This window comes from Netta rufina, assembly GCF_964035555.1.
Source record: "Netta rufina genome assembly, chromosome: 7".
Lineage (NCBI taxonomy): Eukaryota > Metazoa > Chordata > Aves > Anseriformes > Anatidae > Netta > Netta rufina.
In genome coordinates, this window is record NC_140130.1 from 22,983,898 (window position 1) to 23,002,043 (window position 18,146).

Sequence of the window (18,146 nt, forward strand, 5' to 3'; positions counted from 1 at the left end):
CCCACACACTTGCCAAGCTTTAAGCTAAACCGAGGCTCATTTAGCATACCTTAACATCAGACTTTTAGTTGGAAGATGAAATGGTTACAAGAAGTAAATAAATTATAACATCCACTCTTAGATTAAACTGTAAATTTCATTCCACAATGCTACAGCATCTCTTAGCTAGGTTCCCTTGGTACAATGAACACAAAAACTAAGACCCATAAGGGGCTGTGGTCTCCCTGCCTGATGTAACTTTCCCCTCTCTACTGCAGTAAGTTACACAGCTCCAGACCCTTGTGCACAGCAGGCAGAGTGTGGCAGCAAGGGTCACAGCTCAAGTCCGTATCTTCTGTCCCTGACAGCCAGAGAAGCCACTCTCTCCCTTTCACTTCTCAGCTGCAGAAACACAAATTCCCAGGCAGTCCAGCTGCAGGGAGATCCAGGTGCCAGGTTGGTGAGTCCAAGCAGGAGGGAGCTGCTCACCGGCACGCTGCTCCACTCCACTTACATCCGCTCCACCTACAGCGTGGTGGTTTCAGTGTTCGTGATGCCAGCATCCTTTGCCATCGCAGAGAAGACGCCCTGCTTCTGAAGGAGCTCCTCAGGGCTGTCGTATTCCACAATCCTCCCTGCGTTCATCACCATCACCCTGGCAGCAGGGAACAAGAACACCTGAGCTCCCACAATCCGAGCCAACGGTGCTGCTGGCACCAGAACTAGAACCCCACCAGCACACATTCCTCTTACAACCCCAGTAGGTGGTTCACCTTTCAGGACAGAGGTGAGGACTCTCAACCCTGTGCTAGGGGATGAAATGCATATGGTGTCAACAACCCCACTACGACCTGTTGCTGTAAAGGGTCCCAAAAATGTTACTCCCCACTAATGCATGGCCCTCTTTCCCATTCTCTGTCCTTCTTTCCTGGAAGCTCTGTATATTGCTGTCCTGGTCATTGCAACCACCCCATCTTCTCTAACTACAACCTTGTGTCTGTCACTGGCATCTCCCTCCCCTTCCTAGGAGCCCCAGTCCCCGTATCCCATGCTACCTGTTGCTGTCCATGATGGTGTGGAGGCGGTGGGCGATGGTAAGGACAGTGCAGTCAGCAAACGCACTCCGGATCGTTGTCTGGATTAAGTGATCCGTCTCCAGGTCTACAGCTGCCGTTGCCTCGTCCAGGATGAGGATCTTGGCTTTGCGGAGAAGGGCCCGGGCCAGGCACACGAGCTGCCTCTGCCCAACGCTGGATGAGGTGGGGAATGTGAGTTACCAGGCAAACAGGTGGTGCTCAGGACCAGCAGGGCATCTGCGAGCCCACTCGCACACGCCACCCTGACCCCACCACCAGCCGGGACATGCCTCAGCTCCTCTGCTCACCTCAGGTTCTCCCCTCCCTCGCTCACAAGGTGTTGCAGCCTCTCGGGAAGGTCTTGCACGTATTTCTTCAGGTGAGCCAGCTCGAGGGCCTTCCAGACTTCTTCATCAGTGTACTGGTCAAAGGGGTCCAAGTTCATCCGCAGGGTGCCGGTAAAGAGCACGGGGTCCTGCCAGGGACAGCACAGCGTGTTCACGTCTGCCATGGCCCTTCAGCAGAGGTGATGGCTCCAGGACTGCCCACCCCAAGTTGGCCACAGGCTGCTCGCCCTGCTGCCTGCTCCTGGCAGGGGTGGAGGCGAGGGGATGCCCACAGGTCCTGGGCTCTCTGCAGCACCCAGGGATGGGCTGCCCAGGGCACAGAGCCTGGGGAGGCCTCGCAGCAGTGGGATGCAGCTCACCTGGGGGATGATTGTGAGGTTCTGGCGCAGGTCGTGGAGCCCGATCGTCGCGATATCCACCCCGTCGATGACGATCTTCCCTCCCGCAGCCTCCAGCACCCGGAAGAGGCAGTTGGTGAGGGAGGACTTGCCAGCCCCAGTGCGGCCCACAACCCCAACCTGTGGAAGCAAATATTTAGACCCGCTGGCAGGGTTGAGGAAAACAGGGCAGGTGCTCTTCTCTTGGTGTGGTGGGCCTCCTTGCCCCTGCTCCACAGCACATTCCCCCTTCCCCCTCCACTCCTATGGGAAGGTGTGTGGAGCTGGCTCTACCGTGCAGCCCTCCAGCCCCACATCCAGTTAGGACAGGGTCTGTCTCCCCACATCTTGGTCCTTTGTGCCATCCCCACAGGCAGCTTTGCTGGCTTGTCTGCACCACGGACTGCCAGAGGGCCTGCGTTGGCTGCAGCCATGAACCTTGCTCCCCCAGCAGTGGGGCTTATGCAGGCTGAAGCCACAGAGTGTCAGCACACCCAGTAAGCATCTGCAACCACCACCTCCCAGACTATCTCCTCTGGTCCCTTCCCTGCAGCTCTGGAGTCCCCAGGAGCCACATCCACATCACCATCCCTCCCCAGTCCACAGACTGGAACAAAGAGAGCAGAACCAACAGCATCACTAGGGAAAGAAAGGGTGCACTGCAGGCAGAGAGGTCCTCACCTTCTCGGTACTCCCAATATTGCAGGTGATCCCTTGAAGAACCAGCTCCAGTTCAGGTCGGTAACGAACTTTGTAGTCAATGAACTGGATCTCGCCCTTGCTGGGCCAGCCTTGGGGAGGACGTTTTTCTGTCACCCACGCAGCCTGGGGGCACAGGAGTGTTAGGGGGCTGCACCCTGCAGTCCTGGCTTGCACCGAGCTGTGTAGCCGGTGTTTGCCCACACCCTGGTCTCCTCACCTCTCTCTTCACCTTCGTGTACTCATGTACCCGTTCCACAGCCACAATGTTCGTCTCCAGCTCTGAAGACATCCGCACCAGCCAGTTCAGTGTCTGGGTCACCTGCATGGCAGCGCCAGATGACACAGAGCTTAGCAGTACTCAAGAACAACCACCTCCCACCAACAGCTGAGAGCTCACAGACACAGCCTGGGCACAAGCATCCCTGGCAGCCCGTAACTTTTCTCTCACCAGCCACAGCCCCCTTTCCCCAGCCCTTCAAAAGCTTTGCTGCAGTGTCTCTGATCCACAGAGAATGTGCTCCTGACCACAGCAGCTAGCATATCCCTCACACTGGGATGTGTGTTCTCCTGGCTTCAAACTGGTTCCCAGGGATTGCCCTCCTCAGCAGGGAGACCCCAGCTAATCCCCTCCCCACATGTCAGAGCTGGATGCAGCCAGCCCAGAGCCATCAGGGTGCTGCTCCCAGAAATGGAACAGAAAAAGCCTTCATTGACTCACATTGAGGGCGGAGGAGATAGAGAGACCCACAATGCCCCCATCCAAAGTGCCCTTTGAAATCACAGCTAGAAGTGCAGAGAAGAAGACCACCAGGCTCCCAACGAACTCCAGACGAATGGCCAGCCACCTGCACAGGGAGAACACGGCCCCAGCATGGGGCCCACCGGTGAGACCAGCATCCCACCAGCAGCCCTGAGCTCAGCACCATATGTGTGGTACCTGCCCCTACACAGCATGTTGTTTGTGGCTAATTCTGCAAGCTCTTCCACCACATCTGGCAGTCCCTGTGTCTCACATGTAACTTCCAGTGTTGGTAATGCCATATCAGAGGAACCCCAGCTACACAAACCTCACACACCCAGAACATCCTCCCAGACACATACCAGCAGCAGGCAGTGCCCCCATCACATTCCCACAAGGCCTGAAGCACCAGCCTCTTCCCAGAACCCAGCAAGAGCATTGCAGTCCTCAACAGCACAGACCAACCTGTTCAGGCTCTTGATACTTTATAGGGACCATACTCTACATTTCACAGTCACCCTAAAAGGTGTCCTTCCCAGATACAGTGACCCTATCCCAAGCTCCCCCAGTGCAGACTCTCAGAGCATGTCCTGAGATAAAGAGGGAGGACTTCAGCATCCCAGGAACCTATCTCAGGACCTGAGGCCCCTGGATGCAGAGTGCTGTGGCAGAAGGAGCAAACTCACCTATTTGAGACAATCCAGGAGTACACACTTTTCTGATTGATGTCCATTGTGCTCTCATTCTGCTTTAGGAACCGCTCCTGGTGTCCATAGGCCCGGATGACAGAAAGGCCTGACACTGTCTCACCAAAGTGGGAGTAGATGGGAGACCTGGTGACAGAGTCCAGACGCCGCAGCTGGCGTGACGTGGAGATGTAGAAGCGCTGAAATGAGGGACACAGCTCAGTTATCCACACAAACCCTGGCAGCGACAAGGTTACTGCTCCAAGCAGGGCAGAAGCTTCTCTCAGGCCCCAGTTACTCACCAGCACAAAATAGTAGAAGATGCCCAAGGGAACGACAATGATAGTGAAGAATGGGGTGGCCAAGGAGATCATGAGCAATGTGCTAATGATAGCCATGAAACAGGAGAGCCAGCTGCGGAAGGACATGGGAATGGTCTCATCTACTGTGAAGATGTCCTAGAGTGTAAAAAGAAGCAGGGAGAAGCAGTCAGTGACCCCAGAGAGAGGAAGGAACCCAAAGACTTCACACATATACAGTTCATGAGGAACACACGTATTTGTTCATCAGAAACAAAAAGCAACAGGGCTGGCTCCAGGTCCACGTAGGTGTACCCAGGTCTCCAGCTGGCTATCATCCCTCTTCTAGCTGGGTGTCCTGTTTTGACCCCAAAACAGGACATAATATCCAGCCGTGGCCTCCCTTGCACCGAGCAGAAGAGAAAATAATTTATTGGGATCCGCTGTCCACTCTCCTGCTATTAAATATAGCCCAGGAGGTGGTTTACCTCATAGGCAGCCGTGCATCCACCATACCCTTCTACTCCCTTCCAGGCCCTGATCTGGGCACATTTGTGCAGTGCTGAACTTCAACAGGGATGTGCCACCACCCAATGCTCTCCAGACCGGCCAGAACAAACACCTTCTGGGGATTGTTCTCTTACCTTGGCAAACCTATTCACAATGCGGCCAGTGGGGGTCGTGTCAAAAAAGCTCATGGGCACACGCAGGATGTTGCTGAGCAGTCGCTGATGCATAATGCGGGAGGCCCGCACGGCGCCGTGAGCAGACAGCATAGTTGCAAAGAGCAGGAAGATAGCTGTAAGGAGAGCACGGGGTGGTCAGCACCGGCTTGCGTGTGACGCTGGCCCCATGTCAGTCCCTCTGGCTCATGGGACACACCAAGAAGTGAGGAGGCATCAAGATGCTCTGCAGTGACCCTCTGTGCCAATCCTGCACCTCATCTTGGGAAGCCCCAGTAACTGTGTCCCACCACAGGGGGAGAACATTAACCCTTTGGGAAGGCTGTGGGCACTGGCAACATCTCCAAACTGGTTAAGGACTGCGATCCTCAATATAAGAGGGCAACACAGTTTTCTTGGGTCAGTTTGCTCTGACTTCTTCGTAGCTGTACCCAGTCCAGGCAGGAGCAGGAGGGAAGGCTGCAGCAGGCAGCTGGACACTGCTGGCTGCAGACTTACAGGCCTTATCCCTGCTGGGCCACATCACTGAGATGAGCAGATCCTGTGTCCCCACACTCACCTTGAGACACCCCCAGTGCCCCGAAGACCCCGATCCTCAGGTCTCGCTGCTGCACGGGGTAGGTCTGGTTCTGGTAGCGCTCCGCATCGTCAGTCCAGGCACTGAGCCACAGGTTGGTCCCCACATAGGCCACGTACTGTGCAACATAGCCCATGGCAACCCAGAACGAATAACCCCAGCCAACAGCACGCAGGTACCGCAGGTACATGGAGAATTTCACCTGTGGACCAGTTCAGACATCACTACTGCGTAGCAAACACCAGCCAGGAACAGCCAACACAGCCTCTGTTCTCCTTCCCCACCGCCCATGGTGCTGCTCACACACCTCCTCCTTCCCCACCACCCTGCACTAGCAGCCTGTCCCCCAGCCAGGGCCACCTTGGCCACCAGCTCCAGGCAGCACTGTCCCCTTCTGTGCCACTTGGCTGCAATGAGGCCACAGAAAGCTGGAGCTGGCTTCTCTGGGCCACAGCCAAGGTCTTGCAGGACTGAGCCAGGGCATTATGCTGTCCCTCCTACCCCCTTGCCATCCTCCTCACCTTGCCAGTTTCCACAGCTTCCTTCTCGATCAGCTGCTGGCCCTTCACTTTCTTAGGGGGCTCCTCCTGGGACTTCTTCCAGGAACTGGTGCTCTTTGTACTGAGGCTGCAGGGAGGTGATGGGCACCGTTAGCCACAGGGTGCTGCATGGCTCCTACTCCCCTGGGGGTCCACCCCTGGGCTGCGCTGGGACACCAGCCTTGGAACCCCCTGGGATAAAAGTCCTGACGTGCACAGCTTTGAATGAGCTTTGTGGAAGCCCTAGGCATTTGCAGCCGTGAAATCAGAGCCCTTGGCCCCAAAAGCAGAACCAGCCCAGCAGAAGGAGTTTCAGAGAAGACCACAGGGTGAGGCTGTGGCACAATGATGCAAGTAAAGGCAAGATCAGATGCTCTTTACCCAGCCTAGCTGCTGGTGGCAGAAGCTGACAGGAAGGCTCCCAGTCCCTTCTCTGCAGGAATCCCCCCAGTGAAGCCCACAGCCCCTTTGGTCTCCTAAAGAGCAATGCAGGAGCCAGGGGAGAGCGCTGAGAGCTCTGGCTGAGTCCCCACCTGCGAACGAACTCTCTCCGATGGACACTGGCCTCTCGCTTCAGCGTCGCAGACACCACATCATCGGGACCCTCCTCCACACAAGGCTCAAGAGTTTCATCTCTCTGCTCTTCAGCCTCCTCTAAAGCAACAGCTACAGACACAGGGGTGAAGAAAGGCAGGGTCAGCAGAGCTACAGACTGGGAGAGGAATGGTTGGAGAGCTGCCAGGCAGAGAAGGACCTGGGAGTGATGGTGGATAGTCGGCTGAATATGAGCCAGCAGTGTGCTCAGGTAGCCAAGAAGGCCAACGGCATCCTGGCTTGTATCAGGAACAGTGTGACCAGCAGGGCTAGGGAGGTGATCGTCCCCCTGTACTCAGCTCTGGTGAGGCCGCACCTCGAGTACTGTGTTCAGTTTTGGGCCCCTCGCTACAAGAAGGACATCGAGGTGCTTGAGCGGGTGCAGAGAAGGGCGACGAAGCTGGTGAGGGGCCTGGAGAACAAGTCCTACGAGGAGCGGCTGAGGGAGCTGGGCTTGTTCAGCCTGGAGAAGAGGAGGCTCAGGGGTGACCTTATCGCTCTTTTTAGGTACCTCAAGGGAGGCTGTAGCGAGGTGGGGGTTGGCCTGTTCTCCCACGTGCCTGGTGACAGGACGAGGGGGAATGGGCTTAAGTTGAGCCAGGGGAGTTTTAGGTTAGATGTTAGGAAGAACTTCTTCACTGAAAGGGTCGTGAGGCATTGGAACAGGCTGCCCAGGGAAGTGGTGGAGTCACCATCCCTGGAAGTCTTCAAAAGACGTTTAGATGTAGAGCTTAGGGATATGGTTTAGTGGAGGGCTGTTAGCGTTAGGTTGGAGGTTGGACTCGATGACCTTGAGGTCTCTTCCAACCTAGAAAATTCTGTGATTCTGTGGGTCAGGCACTGAGGAGAAGATCCCATGCACCAGAGCATACACTCATCTCCACCCCCTGTTCCAGGCTCAGGCTGCATCCTCCAGCCACACATCACTCCTCTTCCAACCCTGCTGCAAGCCCACCACAGCAGGGGGAGGAAGAAATCCGCTGTGGGGGGAGAGCTGGCAGGGAAAGCAGGGCTAAAGGCCTGCACAGAGGCAGTTCCTGGTGCTGCCTTCTGCCTCAGAGATTTGTGCTAGTTTAGGAGGTGCGGGACCCAGTAGGCCACATCACTCCAGTTTAGGAGCACTTCTCTGAGCTGAGAGATGGATCCTGTGGGGACAAAATGGGAATAGCCAGGCTTCAGCTGGACAACTGCATTATCAGTGTTTACCCAGGGCTGAGCCTGGGCAGGGCAAGCATCTACCTGACCTGGTGTCATTCCTTTCCGTAGGACTGGGGGAGCTGACAAAGATGAAATATTATCCAACACCACGCTCAAAAGAAACTAAAGGATCTTTCTCACCCCAGCATTGTTAAAGTGCATAGCTTGTTGCCTCATAAGACTATGGGAGCCATACACATAAAAGACCTGAAAAGGCAGTAAAGCGTTAGACATCCGTTGGTGGCTGTTCACAGTAATACCTGGACGCAAATCTTTGGCAGAAAGCCCTTGAGCTGCTGGTTGTGGGCAGCTGGGAAGGACACACAGCAGCCACAGCTGGGGCCTGGACTGGACAGAGTCAGGCCAGAGTAATGAACAGGGTCATGGGGCTTTCACAGTCTCAAGACACACACACAGCCCCTTCACCTGCCCAGTAGAGTTTCCAGTACCTGTGGTATTTTGCTCTGCAGCCTCCTCCTGGTTGCCGTAGGAGTTCAGGAACTGGGCAAAGGCCCCCCTTTTTGCAAGCAGGGTGCTGTAGGAGCCGTGTTCAGACACTGCTCCTGCCACCAGCACCACGATGTTATCAACCTGGGGCAGGAAACTGATACCGTGTGTCACCAAGATCCGTGTCTGCAATAAAGCGGCACTGCAGTTGGAGGGTAGTGAGCATCAGAACACCCCCTGCCCCCCAGCCTGCATCCTGCAGGCTCTCTGTCCTCTAGTTGGGGACCTCTCCATTGATCACTACCTGCCCGTGAGGACACAGGGCACCCCTCGCTTCTCCACACCCCTCTGGGGATCCACAAGGATTCTCCCACCTACTGGAAAGCTGGGGGATCCCTTCTCTGTCCCAAGCAAGCAACCCCAGCCTTTCCTGGACAGCCAACACAGTGCCAGGGTCATTTCTACCTGTCCTAGTCCCAGGAAGAAGGACACGAGTGCTCACCTTTTTCTGCAGCAGTCCTTTTGGCCCCAGCACGTTCTCGAAAAGGTATTTGCCCACATGTGCATCCACGGCAGAGAGGGGGTCATCCAGGACATAGATGTCGGCATTGCTGTACACTGCCCGGGCCAGGCTGACCCTCTGTTTCTGGCCCCCACTCAGGTTAATGCCCTGAAAGGGAAGGGACCTCTGTGAGCCCTGGGCAGGCACAGGGCAATGGCTCTTTCTCCTGCTGCATGTGTTTGCCCCACAGTTGTTCACCCCCACCTCTCCACACAGTGCCCAGGGCTGGTACCTTCTCTCCAATCTCTGTCTGGTCCCCTGCGGGCAGCAGCTCCAGGTCTGGGAGGAGGGCACAGGCCTTGATGACCTGCTGATACCTAGCTTCATCCAGCTCCGACCCAAAAAGGATGTTGTCTTTCAGCGTGGCATTCTGGATCCAGGCCTGCTGGGGGACGTAGGCCAGGGAGCCCTGGCAGAGAGACACAAGAAGAGGTTCATCACCAGGGCACCAGCCTGAACACAGCCCCCTCCCACAGCTGGTCCTTGTCCTGGAGCCCCTCTGGTACCAGTCTCGTCCCTGACCTGGGAGGCTGCACGGTAACCCAGTGCCTGCCTTGCTGCCCCCTGCGAGCCCCGCAGCCCTCTCACCTGGATATTGATGTGTCCCTTGATATTCTCCATCTCCCCCAGCATGGCTGACACCAGGGAAGACTTGCCCGAGCCCACAGCGCCCACCACAGCCACCAGACTCCCAGGTTTGATGTCCAGAGTGACACTGCAAGACAAGAGTGTGGAGTAAGCAGCACTACCAGGTCACCCCAGCACAGGACCAACACAGAGCAGAGGAGCACCTCTGAGGGGTGCACCTCTAGCAGCATTGTGAAGAGGTGACTGCTGCCCCCAGCTAACATTTTCCAAGGAGAAAGACCCTCTCCCCACCCCTCTGGCCCCACATGACACAGAGCACTTACTCTCTTATCGTAGCATTCCCATCCTGCTCCCAGGAAAACGTGGCGTCCGAGAAACGCACAGCGCTGCCTGCCAACACAAAGACACCTCAGGGCTGAGGAAGCCCTGGACTGCCTTGTCCCTGATCCCAACCCACACGTCCCCAAACCCAGCCTGCACAGCCCCCAAACCCTTCTGCACAGCCCTTCACCTGGTTCCGTCTAGTTCCCACCTCCCTAGCTCCATCTCCAAACTAGCTCAGCCCCTACTGCCCCACGGCCCCACTGCTCAGTGGGCAGGGTTGGGCCAGCCCATGACCCACAGGGACTAACACGGAGATTTGCCTACCTGAAATGGGGTCGTGATGAATAGCTGAGGTGTCCATCTCTTCTCCGCCCAGGTACCGCTCCAGCCTCGCCGTTGAGACGTTGGTCTGTCACGGCAGAAGGAGGATGGCATGGCTTGGTAGGCTGCCAGGAGCCCCGTAAGCAGAGCACCACATACACACAGCGCTCACCCAAGCAGCAGCCCCCACCTCTCAGCCCCAAGCCTGTGTCACACACGAGTCTTTTCCCACCCTATTGCCAGCAGAATCCTGTGCACATATCCCTGGGTGTCCAGGGCCCAGGTCCATCACACATCCAAGCCCCATGTGCTGGTTTGGATAGAGGTACCACGAGACCCTCCTGCACTGCATGGGCACTGACCTGCACCAGGGAAGAGAGGACCAAGGGCAGCATGGACATGGGGAAGCGCAGCACATTGAAAAGGGAGATGGCAGTAAAGGCCTTCTGTGCATCCAGGACGTTATTCTGATCCACCAGTACGTAGACAGCAAAGCTCGCCAAGGACACCTGGGACAGGTAGCAGCAGAGAAAGCCACCATCAGTGTGGTTGGGTGCCCCTTTGCTCCCCCTCACTGCACTTTAGCCGAGGTTCCCCATCTCTCCCACCCCCTCGAACACAGCCCAGGCCCAGCTCCCAGGGTGGTGCAGCTCTCCCCAGGCCCTTCGGCACTCACCAGGAAGGGGGCACATGTGAACACGAAGATAGAGATCGACTGCAGGTAGGTGAAGTTCAGCAGGTCCTTCAGCTCACGCGCCCGGATCTCGTTGATTCGCTTCTCAAAGGAGGGCTCCCAGGCAAAAAGCTTCAGAATCTGTGGGGCAACCAGGGTGAGCAGGTGTTGACCTCATGGGAATGCCCACCCTCACACCCAGCTCACTGGCAGCCAGCACCTTGCTCAGAAGCCTGCTTGCCCACCACATTCCCCCGGCTCAGAGCACTTTCCCACAGCATTCCCATTCCCCATCCTTGGTTCACAGGTCACTGTGAGCCTCTGCCACCACAGCAGCACGCTCACCACTGTGGCTGTCCAGGAAATCCCTGGGACACCCTTTCTGTAATGAAAGTCTTGTTTCAGGTACCCAGGGCTTCTCCCCAGCCAGCCTTTCACAAGAAAATTTAGAGACTGAGACTTGGCCACCCCAGAGACCCCAGGCCAGACAGTAACTCTGATGCTGTAGGGTTATTGGGGTGCACTGCCTCTGGTACAGTGCACCAAGGAGAGGGGTGCAGCTCTACTGCTCACCTTGATTCCATTGAGGACTTCACTCATTATTTTCATGCGCTCATCTTTGTTCTTCATGTTCCTCACCTACAAAGAGAAGAGCCACGGGTTGTGTCAGCATCTAAGCCAGGCAGAGCTCACCCTTGGAAATACACCTGTGCTGCCCCAGGGAACAGAAGGGGGGGCTCCAGGCCCCAGAGAAGCCATGAAGCTGGATGTTGGCTCCCTGGGGCTCTGGACATTCTGGTAAAAAAAACACCCTGTTATGATGCAGAATCTAGAGCTTTATGTTATGGTTGGTAATATCTTGCTTTCAGTCCTCAAGGCTGCACTCAGACCTGTTCAAGTTCAGATTGATCTCACCTGCCTCCTGCTTATCTCAGGTACTCATCTCCCCCTGGTTTAAGCTACAGTCCCCCCAGCCCAAGTCAAACTTCCTAGCCTGGGAAAGATCTGCAGCATAACAAGGCAGGCAAGGGAATTGTGGAAAATTAGTAGGGAGAACGAGAGAAGGCCTCTGGAGTGGGAGGACAGGGAGAATATTGCCCCCACCACTGACCTGAATGGCTTTGGCCTTAGCAACCAGGAACCCATTGATGGGGATAAGCAGCACCATGACTGCAATGCCAGCCAGGACAGAGGGGCCCAGCTCTCCCCAGAGGAAGACGATGGACAGGATAATTTGCAGGGGGGATGACCACAGCTGGTGGATGAAGTTGGCCATGTCCATGAACCTCTGGGCATCAGCAGACATCAGATTCACAGTCTCTCCCACCGTGGACTCCTTGCGGGTGGCGCTGGACATGGTGAGTGCCTGGAAAGATTAAAAAACAGTCACTGCGGGGCTCTGGGAGCAGCTTGGCAGCCAGCAGAATGACACAAAGCAGGGCACTAGCAGGCCAGGCTGAAACTGCTTCTGGTGCTTCTCTGCTGGTCAGGGGTGCTCTCATCACAGCCTGCACACGGGGAGCCAGCGACACGCTGGGAGCAAAGCAACACATCCAAGGACAGGAATACCAGGGGCAGCTGCCCTAGGTGTTGCACTGCTCTGAAGAGAAACCTCTCCTTGGTCCCTGGTAGCCATCAAAGCAGTTTACCCCAAGTTGTTTGGGCAGGCAACAGATGCCAGATTCCCCAGCCCAGCTGGGAGAAAGCTAACTGGGTGGTGATGGGACCATACCAACCTTCTTGTAGATGGCAGCGATGAGACTGGCACGCACGTTTGTGCCTAGATGGAAGCACAAGTGGAAGTACTGCTGCAGGCAGAGGGACTGGATCAGTGCCGTTAGGAAGAGCAGGATGGAATACAGGTAGCCTTGCCAGGCAAACGCCTCCTCATCCGACACAAAGGCGATCAGCAGCCTGGAGGGCAGAGAGGGCCATGAGACACCCACCTTCCTGAGACAGCCCCAGGCAGGATGCTCCAGACCAACAGAGAGAGAGCAGCCTCACAAGGGTAGTGACAGAGACCCTGCCCCACACAGCTGGCTGGACACACAGCAAGCTGGGCCCCCCGCCTTAGGGAGACTATTTTGAAAGATATCGGGAGCAAGACCTCATCCTCAGCAGCTGGCAGCCAGCTCAGTTCTTCATTAAACTGCTTGGTTCTTCATTAAACTGTAACCCAAGACCTTCTCTTATCTTTGTTGAGGGCACAGAAAGTCACCAGGGTGTGGGACTGGGAGAGGTGTGTGTGTTGTGGTGGTGGGGTTGGAGCTGTGCACAGAGGAATGTGGTGGGGCTGGGTGCGAGGTCAGGAGAGTGCATGGACAGGGAGAGAGGAGTGACTCACTTCAGCAGCTGGGGGCTGACAAACACAAGTCCATCGTGCACCAGTTTGAAACCCACTGAGAGCAGGAGGTTCTTCCAGAAGGTTTTACCAAGAGCTTTCATCAACCAACCCCTGGGGTAATCCTTGTGAGGGCCTTCGGCCCCCTTCTTCTTCTTCTTCGGCTGCTTCTCCTCCTAGAGGGAAGATGACACAGAAGTAATTGGGTGGGTTGTGTGGCTTCTTGCAGCTGGAAGGGTGCTTCCAGGACAGCTCCACAGCCCCTAGACCAGGTTATCCTGAATGAAGGAGCTGCTCGTACTGCAGACCTGAGGGTGGTTCCTGTCCTTCTGTAGGGCAGGAGGATGGAGACTTTCCTGCTCTCTCAAAAGTAAGGGGATCTCCTGAGGACTGGAAAGGCTGTGTCACGGGTCACCCCATCCTTGCCAAAGGCCCCACAGAATCACAGTGGGGAAAACCCAGCACTGGGGCTACAGGGAGCTGACATTATTCCCACAGGTGAGGGAAGGGACTTACCATCACCAAGATGTCTTGGCTCTGGGCCTTGCTCATACTATTCCCACGGTCTGGGTCACTTTCCCGCTGTCTTTTTTTGCGTTTCCGTATCTCCAGTTCTGCTTGGGCCTTCCTCACTGCAGTCTTCATGTTCTTCTCAAAAGCACCATAAATAGCCTGTATCTTGTCTTTATCTTTCAAGTCCCAGACATCCTCAATCTCTAAGGGCTTGCGATAGCCCTTGTAAACCATCCTGTGGGGCAGAGAAATCTCCCCTTAGCAAGCCTCCAGCACTATATCAGCATGAGAGTCCGTGCTGCAAATTGAGAGCTTTCACACCCAGTCTGGCCCCAACAGAGGGAAGAATGCCAGCTCCCTGCTTCATGTTCACACAGCCTGGTATGGCTGCAGCTTCTCCTCCTGCTCCCAAGCAGCTGGGCAACTTCTGTGCCACGTCCCAGCTGTGGCAGATTGCTGCTCCCTGAAAGCTGGGCCCCATGCACCAGGTACCAGTGCACAGCAACGCAGGAGGGGGCTGAGCTCAGGCTGCACAGACAGCACTGAAAATGATGTCTCTCTCTGTGATGGCCCAGCCCTAAAGCACTGCTGCATTTCACCAGCCCAGACCTCCCGTGGGGCCCTGCTCACCTGCTGTACCACTCGAAGGTGATGGAGCTCAGGAAGGAGGCTGTCACCTCTGGATTCTAGGGTACAAAGCAAAGAGAAGTGGGTACTGAGGCATCACGAGTGCTGAGAAGATGGTGTTGACAAGAATTGCCTTGGCACCCCAACCCTTAAGAAACCCCAGAGGTTTCAAACAGTGCCAGCTCCAGCCCCAGGAACCCCTCCTCACAGCCAGAAGTGCCTCCTCCTTGGGGACACATGCAGGTGCCCCAGGCTGCAGGCTCCAGATCTCCTTGTGCCCCTTGTTGACATCCCCCAGCCTCACACAGGCATCTCTGCAGCCTGAGGCAGCCCACCCTGCCCTGCACAAAGCCAGCCGGGATGTGCCACCCCGAGTCCCACACCCGCTCCTGCCTGCACCTCATACCTTGTTTGTCATTTCCTTTGCTTCTGGGGCAATGTCTGAGAAGCCTGAGAGAAGGAAGAGCAGCAGCTGGAGCCCATAGGAGATGAAGAAAAGGACAAACCGCGGCACATCGGAGATTGAGTCCTGCAAGAGTGCAGAGTCCAGGGTGAATCCTGGGGCTTGCCTCAAGCCCACCAAGCCCTCAGTGGCAGAGCATCCCCAGGACAGTGAACAAGCCAGGCCCAACAGAACAGTTGCAGAACTTGCTCCGGTCCCTGGCTCAGCTTCCCTTCACCACCCCTCTTTCTTTCTCCCTGACCTCCTCCTGGAAGTCCAGAAGGGGATAAAATGGTCCTAGAGAGCTTATGCTTCTTCAAAGGGAGTGGGTGATTTTAAAGAGCAGTTCATCTTCAGGCTTCTTCCAGCCCCCCAAGGTACTTAGGGCAACTGGGACCCCAGTGATGCCACTGAGAGCTTGTTAGGGGGTGAAGTCTGCAGGGACTTCCTTTGGGGACAAAACCAGACTGTTAGGAAGCACCCAGCTTCCTGCCAAACCCGACCTGCAGTGCTCTCCGGACGAGGGACTGGAACCGTAATATCCCACAGAGCAGGGACAGAATCCAGAAGCAGAAAAGTATCCCCGAGTCCCTGCGCAGGCAGAACCGGCGTGTGTCATGGATCAGCAGGACCAGGAACTAGAAGGAAAATCAGTCTGAGCTTCAGGCAGGGCAGCAAGACTAGGTCTTCCCTTTAAACATGCCTTTGGGGCATGTGTCCCAGGACATGGTCTTCTGGGATTCACTATCCTGAAGACACTCAGCTCGCTGCCAGCCCTATAGGAGCTTTGGACTTAAATGCAAAGAGCAAAGGTTTATTTCAGAAAGATGTAAGATCAAACTCCTCATAGAAAAAAAACAAACAAAAAAAAAAGGTCTGAAGGCACACGATACAGCAGGGCACTACTTCTCTTTTAAGAGAGTTTTAGATTTGCTGTGAGGAGTGAATATTGAACATCACTCTGTCTCCTGAATGTTGCCTCAAAGCCTAGAATTAAAGCCAGATCAAAGACCCAGGCAGGGCAGTATCTCTGGGCGGTCCCCTCGGATTAAAATCTCTCATAAATTTAGCATGTAAAACCAAACAACATGATAAAGGAGCAATTGTTAGCAAACTGGGGTGTTATGTCTGCTTGTAAGTGTAGCTCCTGAGTTTTATGGCTTTAAGACTGCTACAACAGCTCATAACTTCTACGAGAGATCTGCTACTTCTGCACGTATTCTATCACAGCTAACAGCCTCTATGTCCTTAGTTTCCTAGAGGACACATCTCACAAATCGTTACTCATAAATCACATCTTTAATCACAGATTTTTAATCACAAAACTTTAATCACAAATCTCTACTCCCTAGGAATTCTGTAGCACTTCACAAGTCTTCCCACAAAATTCAGCAGTTACACGCAGGAAACTGAGATATCAGAGCAGCATGCCATGGACTGATGCTCATACTGTGCTATCAGTCCCGTGAAACCCGTACTCCTCCCTCCTTGACCTACACTTCACCCTACTGCAGCTTCACCCCTCAGCCCGGCTGCTGAGACACGCAGCTGGGGCCCTTGCTGCTGCAGGGCACGAGGCTGGTTATAGATAGCACAGCTGATCCCAGACCCCTTGGGAGGTTGTGCCTGCTGGAGACGTGTTATAAAAAAAAATAAATAAAAATCCAGTGTTTTGCATCCAGTTTCTGGGGCTGGCCCCCATCACTTACCTGAGGAGCAGTCAAGTCCTTTCTGATGTATCCCTGTGCTCAGCCTGGCTGCCACGTTGCCCATAGCTATGCCTAGTGCAGAGCTCTCACCGCCCCATCCTGCCCTGCCTGGGATCTTCCTTAAAGCAGAAAGGTCACTAAAGCCTCTGGCAGAAAGTTCAGCTATGGCCACAGACACTGTGGCCATATCCCAGTTTTTAGGAAGCAGAAGGGAGCACCACACAGCCAGACACCCACCCTCAGCCTATTCCCTTGGGCACTTCCCATACATATTGAGGGCTGCTCCCTACCCATCTCCCCAACTGTTTCCCTGCAGAGGCAGCTTCCCCCCATCCCTGTGCAATGGAAGCTTTCTGCTGCTCGTCCCTGCAGTCACATCCTGTCTTTCTGGTGACAACGTCCAGCTAGCGCTTACCCAGGTGACCATGTACAGGCTGGGGTTTGTGTACTGCACAGCTGGCGGGGAGTCCAGCCCCATGTCCTCCAGAAATGCCAGCACCAACTCTGCCACCGCCGTCAGCACCAGCAGCACAGTGAGCACCTGCGTGGAGAGGGCAGCGGTCATGAGGGGAGGGCCAGCCCAGCGGGTGCACTGGGCACCACTGGGAGACAGTGTAACAGGACGAAAAGCACCGAGCCCCATAGAGCATTGCACCCCTCCAACCCATACCTGGCCAGGACAGCTTTCTAGGGCCATCCCACAGGAGCACTGCCATCGTTTTAAGCTCAGAGCACAAGAACCCACAGGATGACGGGCCACAACACATACCTAAGCCCTTCCTGCACATCCCAGCCCCATTATCCTCTCTGTCCCAGATATACCTCATCATAGGCTTCTCTTTGGGTACCCCCAGCCCATTGCTCCCTCTTTCCTACACTTTCCATCTGTCCATTCTTCATCTTACTCCAACCCAGAGGCTTTCCACTCACCACCCCTTCATCCCAGGCTGCTCCAGCCTGCCCTCCGTGTCCCCCTCAGCCCCACTCCACCTGTTTGAAGATGTAGAGTTTGGTCAGAGATGATTTCCTCTCTTTGCCTCTGCACATGGGCAGGAGCTGCCATGGAGTGAAAACCCAGAGGAAGCCAAGGGGGATCCAGACCAGCACAGTCTTCTGGAAGCACTCCGGCAGGTCAGCATCTGGGCGAGTGAGGTACGAGGCATTCTGTTGGCAAGGACAGACAGCCAGGTCACTCAGGATTGCTTCACCCTCACCTGACTCACAGCACAAGAGCCAGAACTTCTCAGGCTCCTACCCACAGTTTCCATCCTACTGCAGCCTCAGTCCTCCACACGCGCTCTCCCAATTTACTGCTCTTCCCTTCCACTGAGCATCCTTCCCCGACAGGCAATGGGGGCCCTGATGCAGCCACTCACCCAAAAGACAGAGCCGCAGAACTTCTCCAGGGCTGCCGACATGGCTTGGTTCAGGCGAGATGAGACGGCAGCTCCTTCCCCTCACTCTGCTCGGTTGTGAGAGTCCTGGGTGGATATGCGGGATAAAAGTCCCCACACACCCTCAGCTGGTGTTGGGATAAAATCCCTGATGGTACACAGTTAATTATCAACTTGGTGTCATTGCACAATGCCACAGACCAACGTGCTGACCAAAAGGGCCTTGGAAAACCGCACAAGCCCCAGGGAAGGGAAAAGAGGAAGCCCCAAGAAAGAAAAGGAAGGGAAGCTGCTGTCACAGAGCCGCCGCAGGCTCTGCAGTGCAGCATTGCACAACATGGTCACTGCTCTGAAACCACAGCCTTCGCCGGTGTACACAGGCAGGCTTGTGCACAACCACAACACTGCCT

The 18,146-nt window shown here is 55.4% G+C and overlaps 1 protein-coding gene across 1 annotated transcript; it reads right to left on the reverse strand.

The window, feature by feature from the left end:
• Positions 1-504: 504 nt before the first annotated feature.
• On the reverse strand, positions 505-17,760 carry ABCC2 (ATP binding cassette subfamily C member 2; the record flags this gene model as incomplete). The annotated part of the gene is made up of 32 exons (XM_084290482.1): positions 505-634; positions 1,035-1,229; positions 1,364-1,530; positions 1,762-1,920; positions 2,461-2,604; positions 2,699-2,800; positions 3,200-3,326; positions 3,907-4,106; positions 4,209-4,364; positions 4,850-5,004; positions 5,448-5,667; positions 5,987-6,092; positions 6,538-6,670; positions 8,245-8,428; positions 8,745-8,912; positions 9,037-9,213; positions 9,393-9,519; positions 9,716-9,782; positions 10,041-10,125; positions 10,400-10,546; positions 10,714-10,851; positions 11,284-11,349; positions 11,822-12,076; positions 12,447-12,624; positions 13,055-13,227; positions 13,568-13,799; positions 14,195-14,250; positions 14,598-14,720; positions 15,137-15,271; positions 16,758-16,883; positions 17,333-17,506; positions 17,719-17,760. The coding sequence occupies 32 exons, from the start codon at positions 17,758-17,760 to the stop codon at positions 505-507; spliced, it is 4,647 nt and encodes a 1,548-aa protein (XP_084146608.1).
• Between the last annotated feature and the right edge of the window lie 386 nt (positions 17,761-18,146).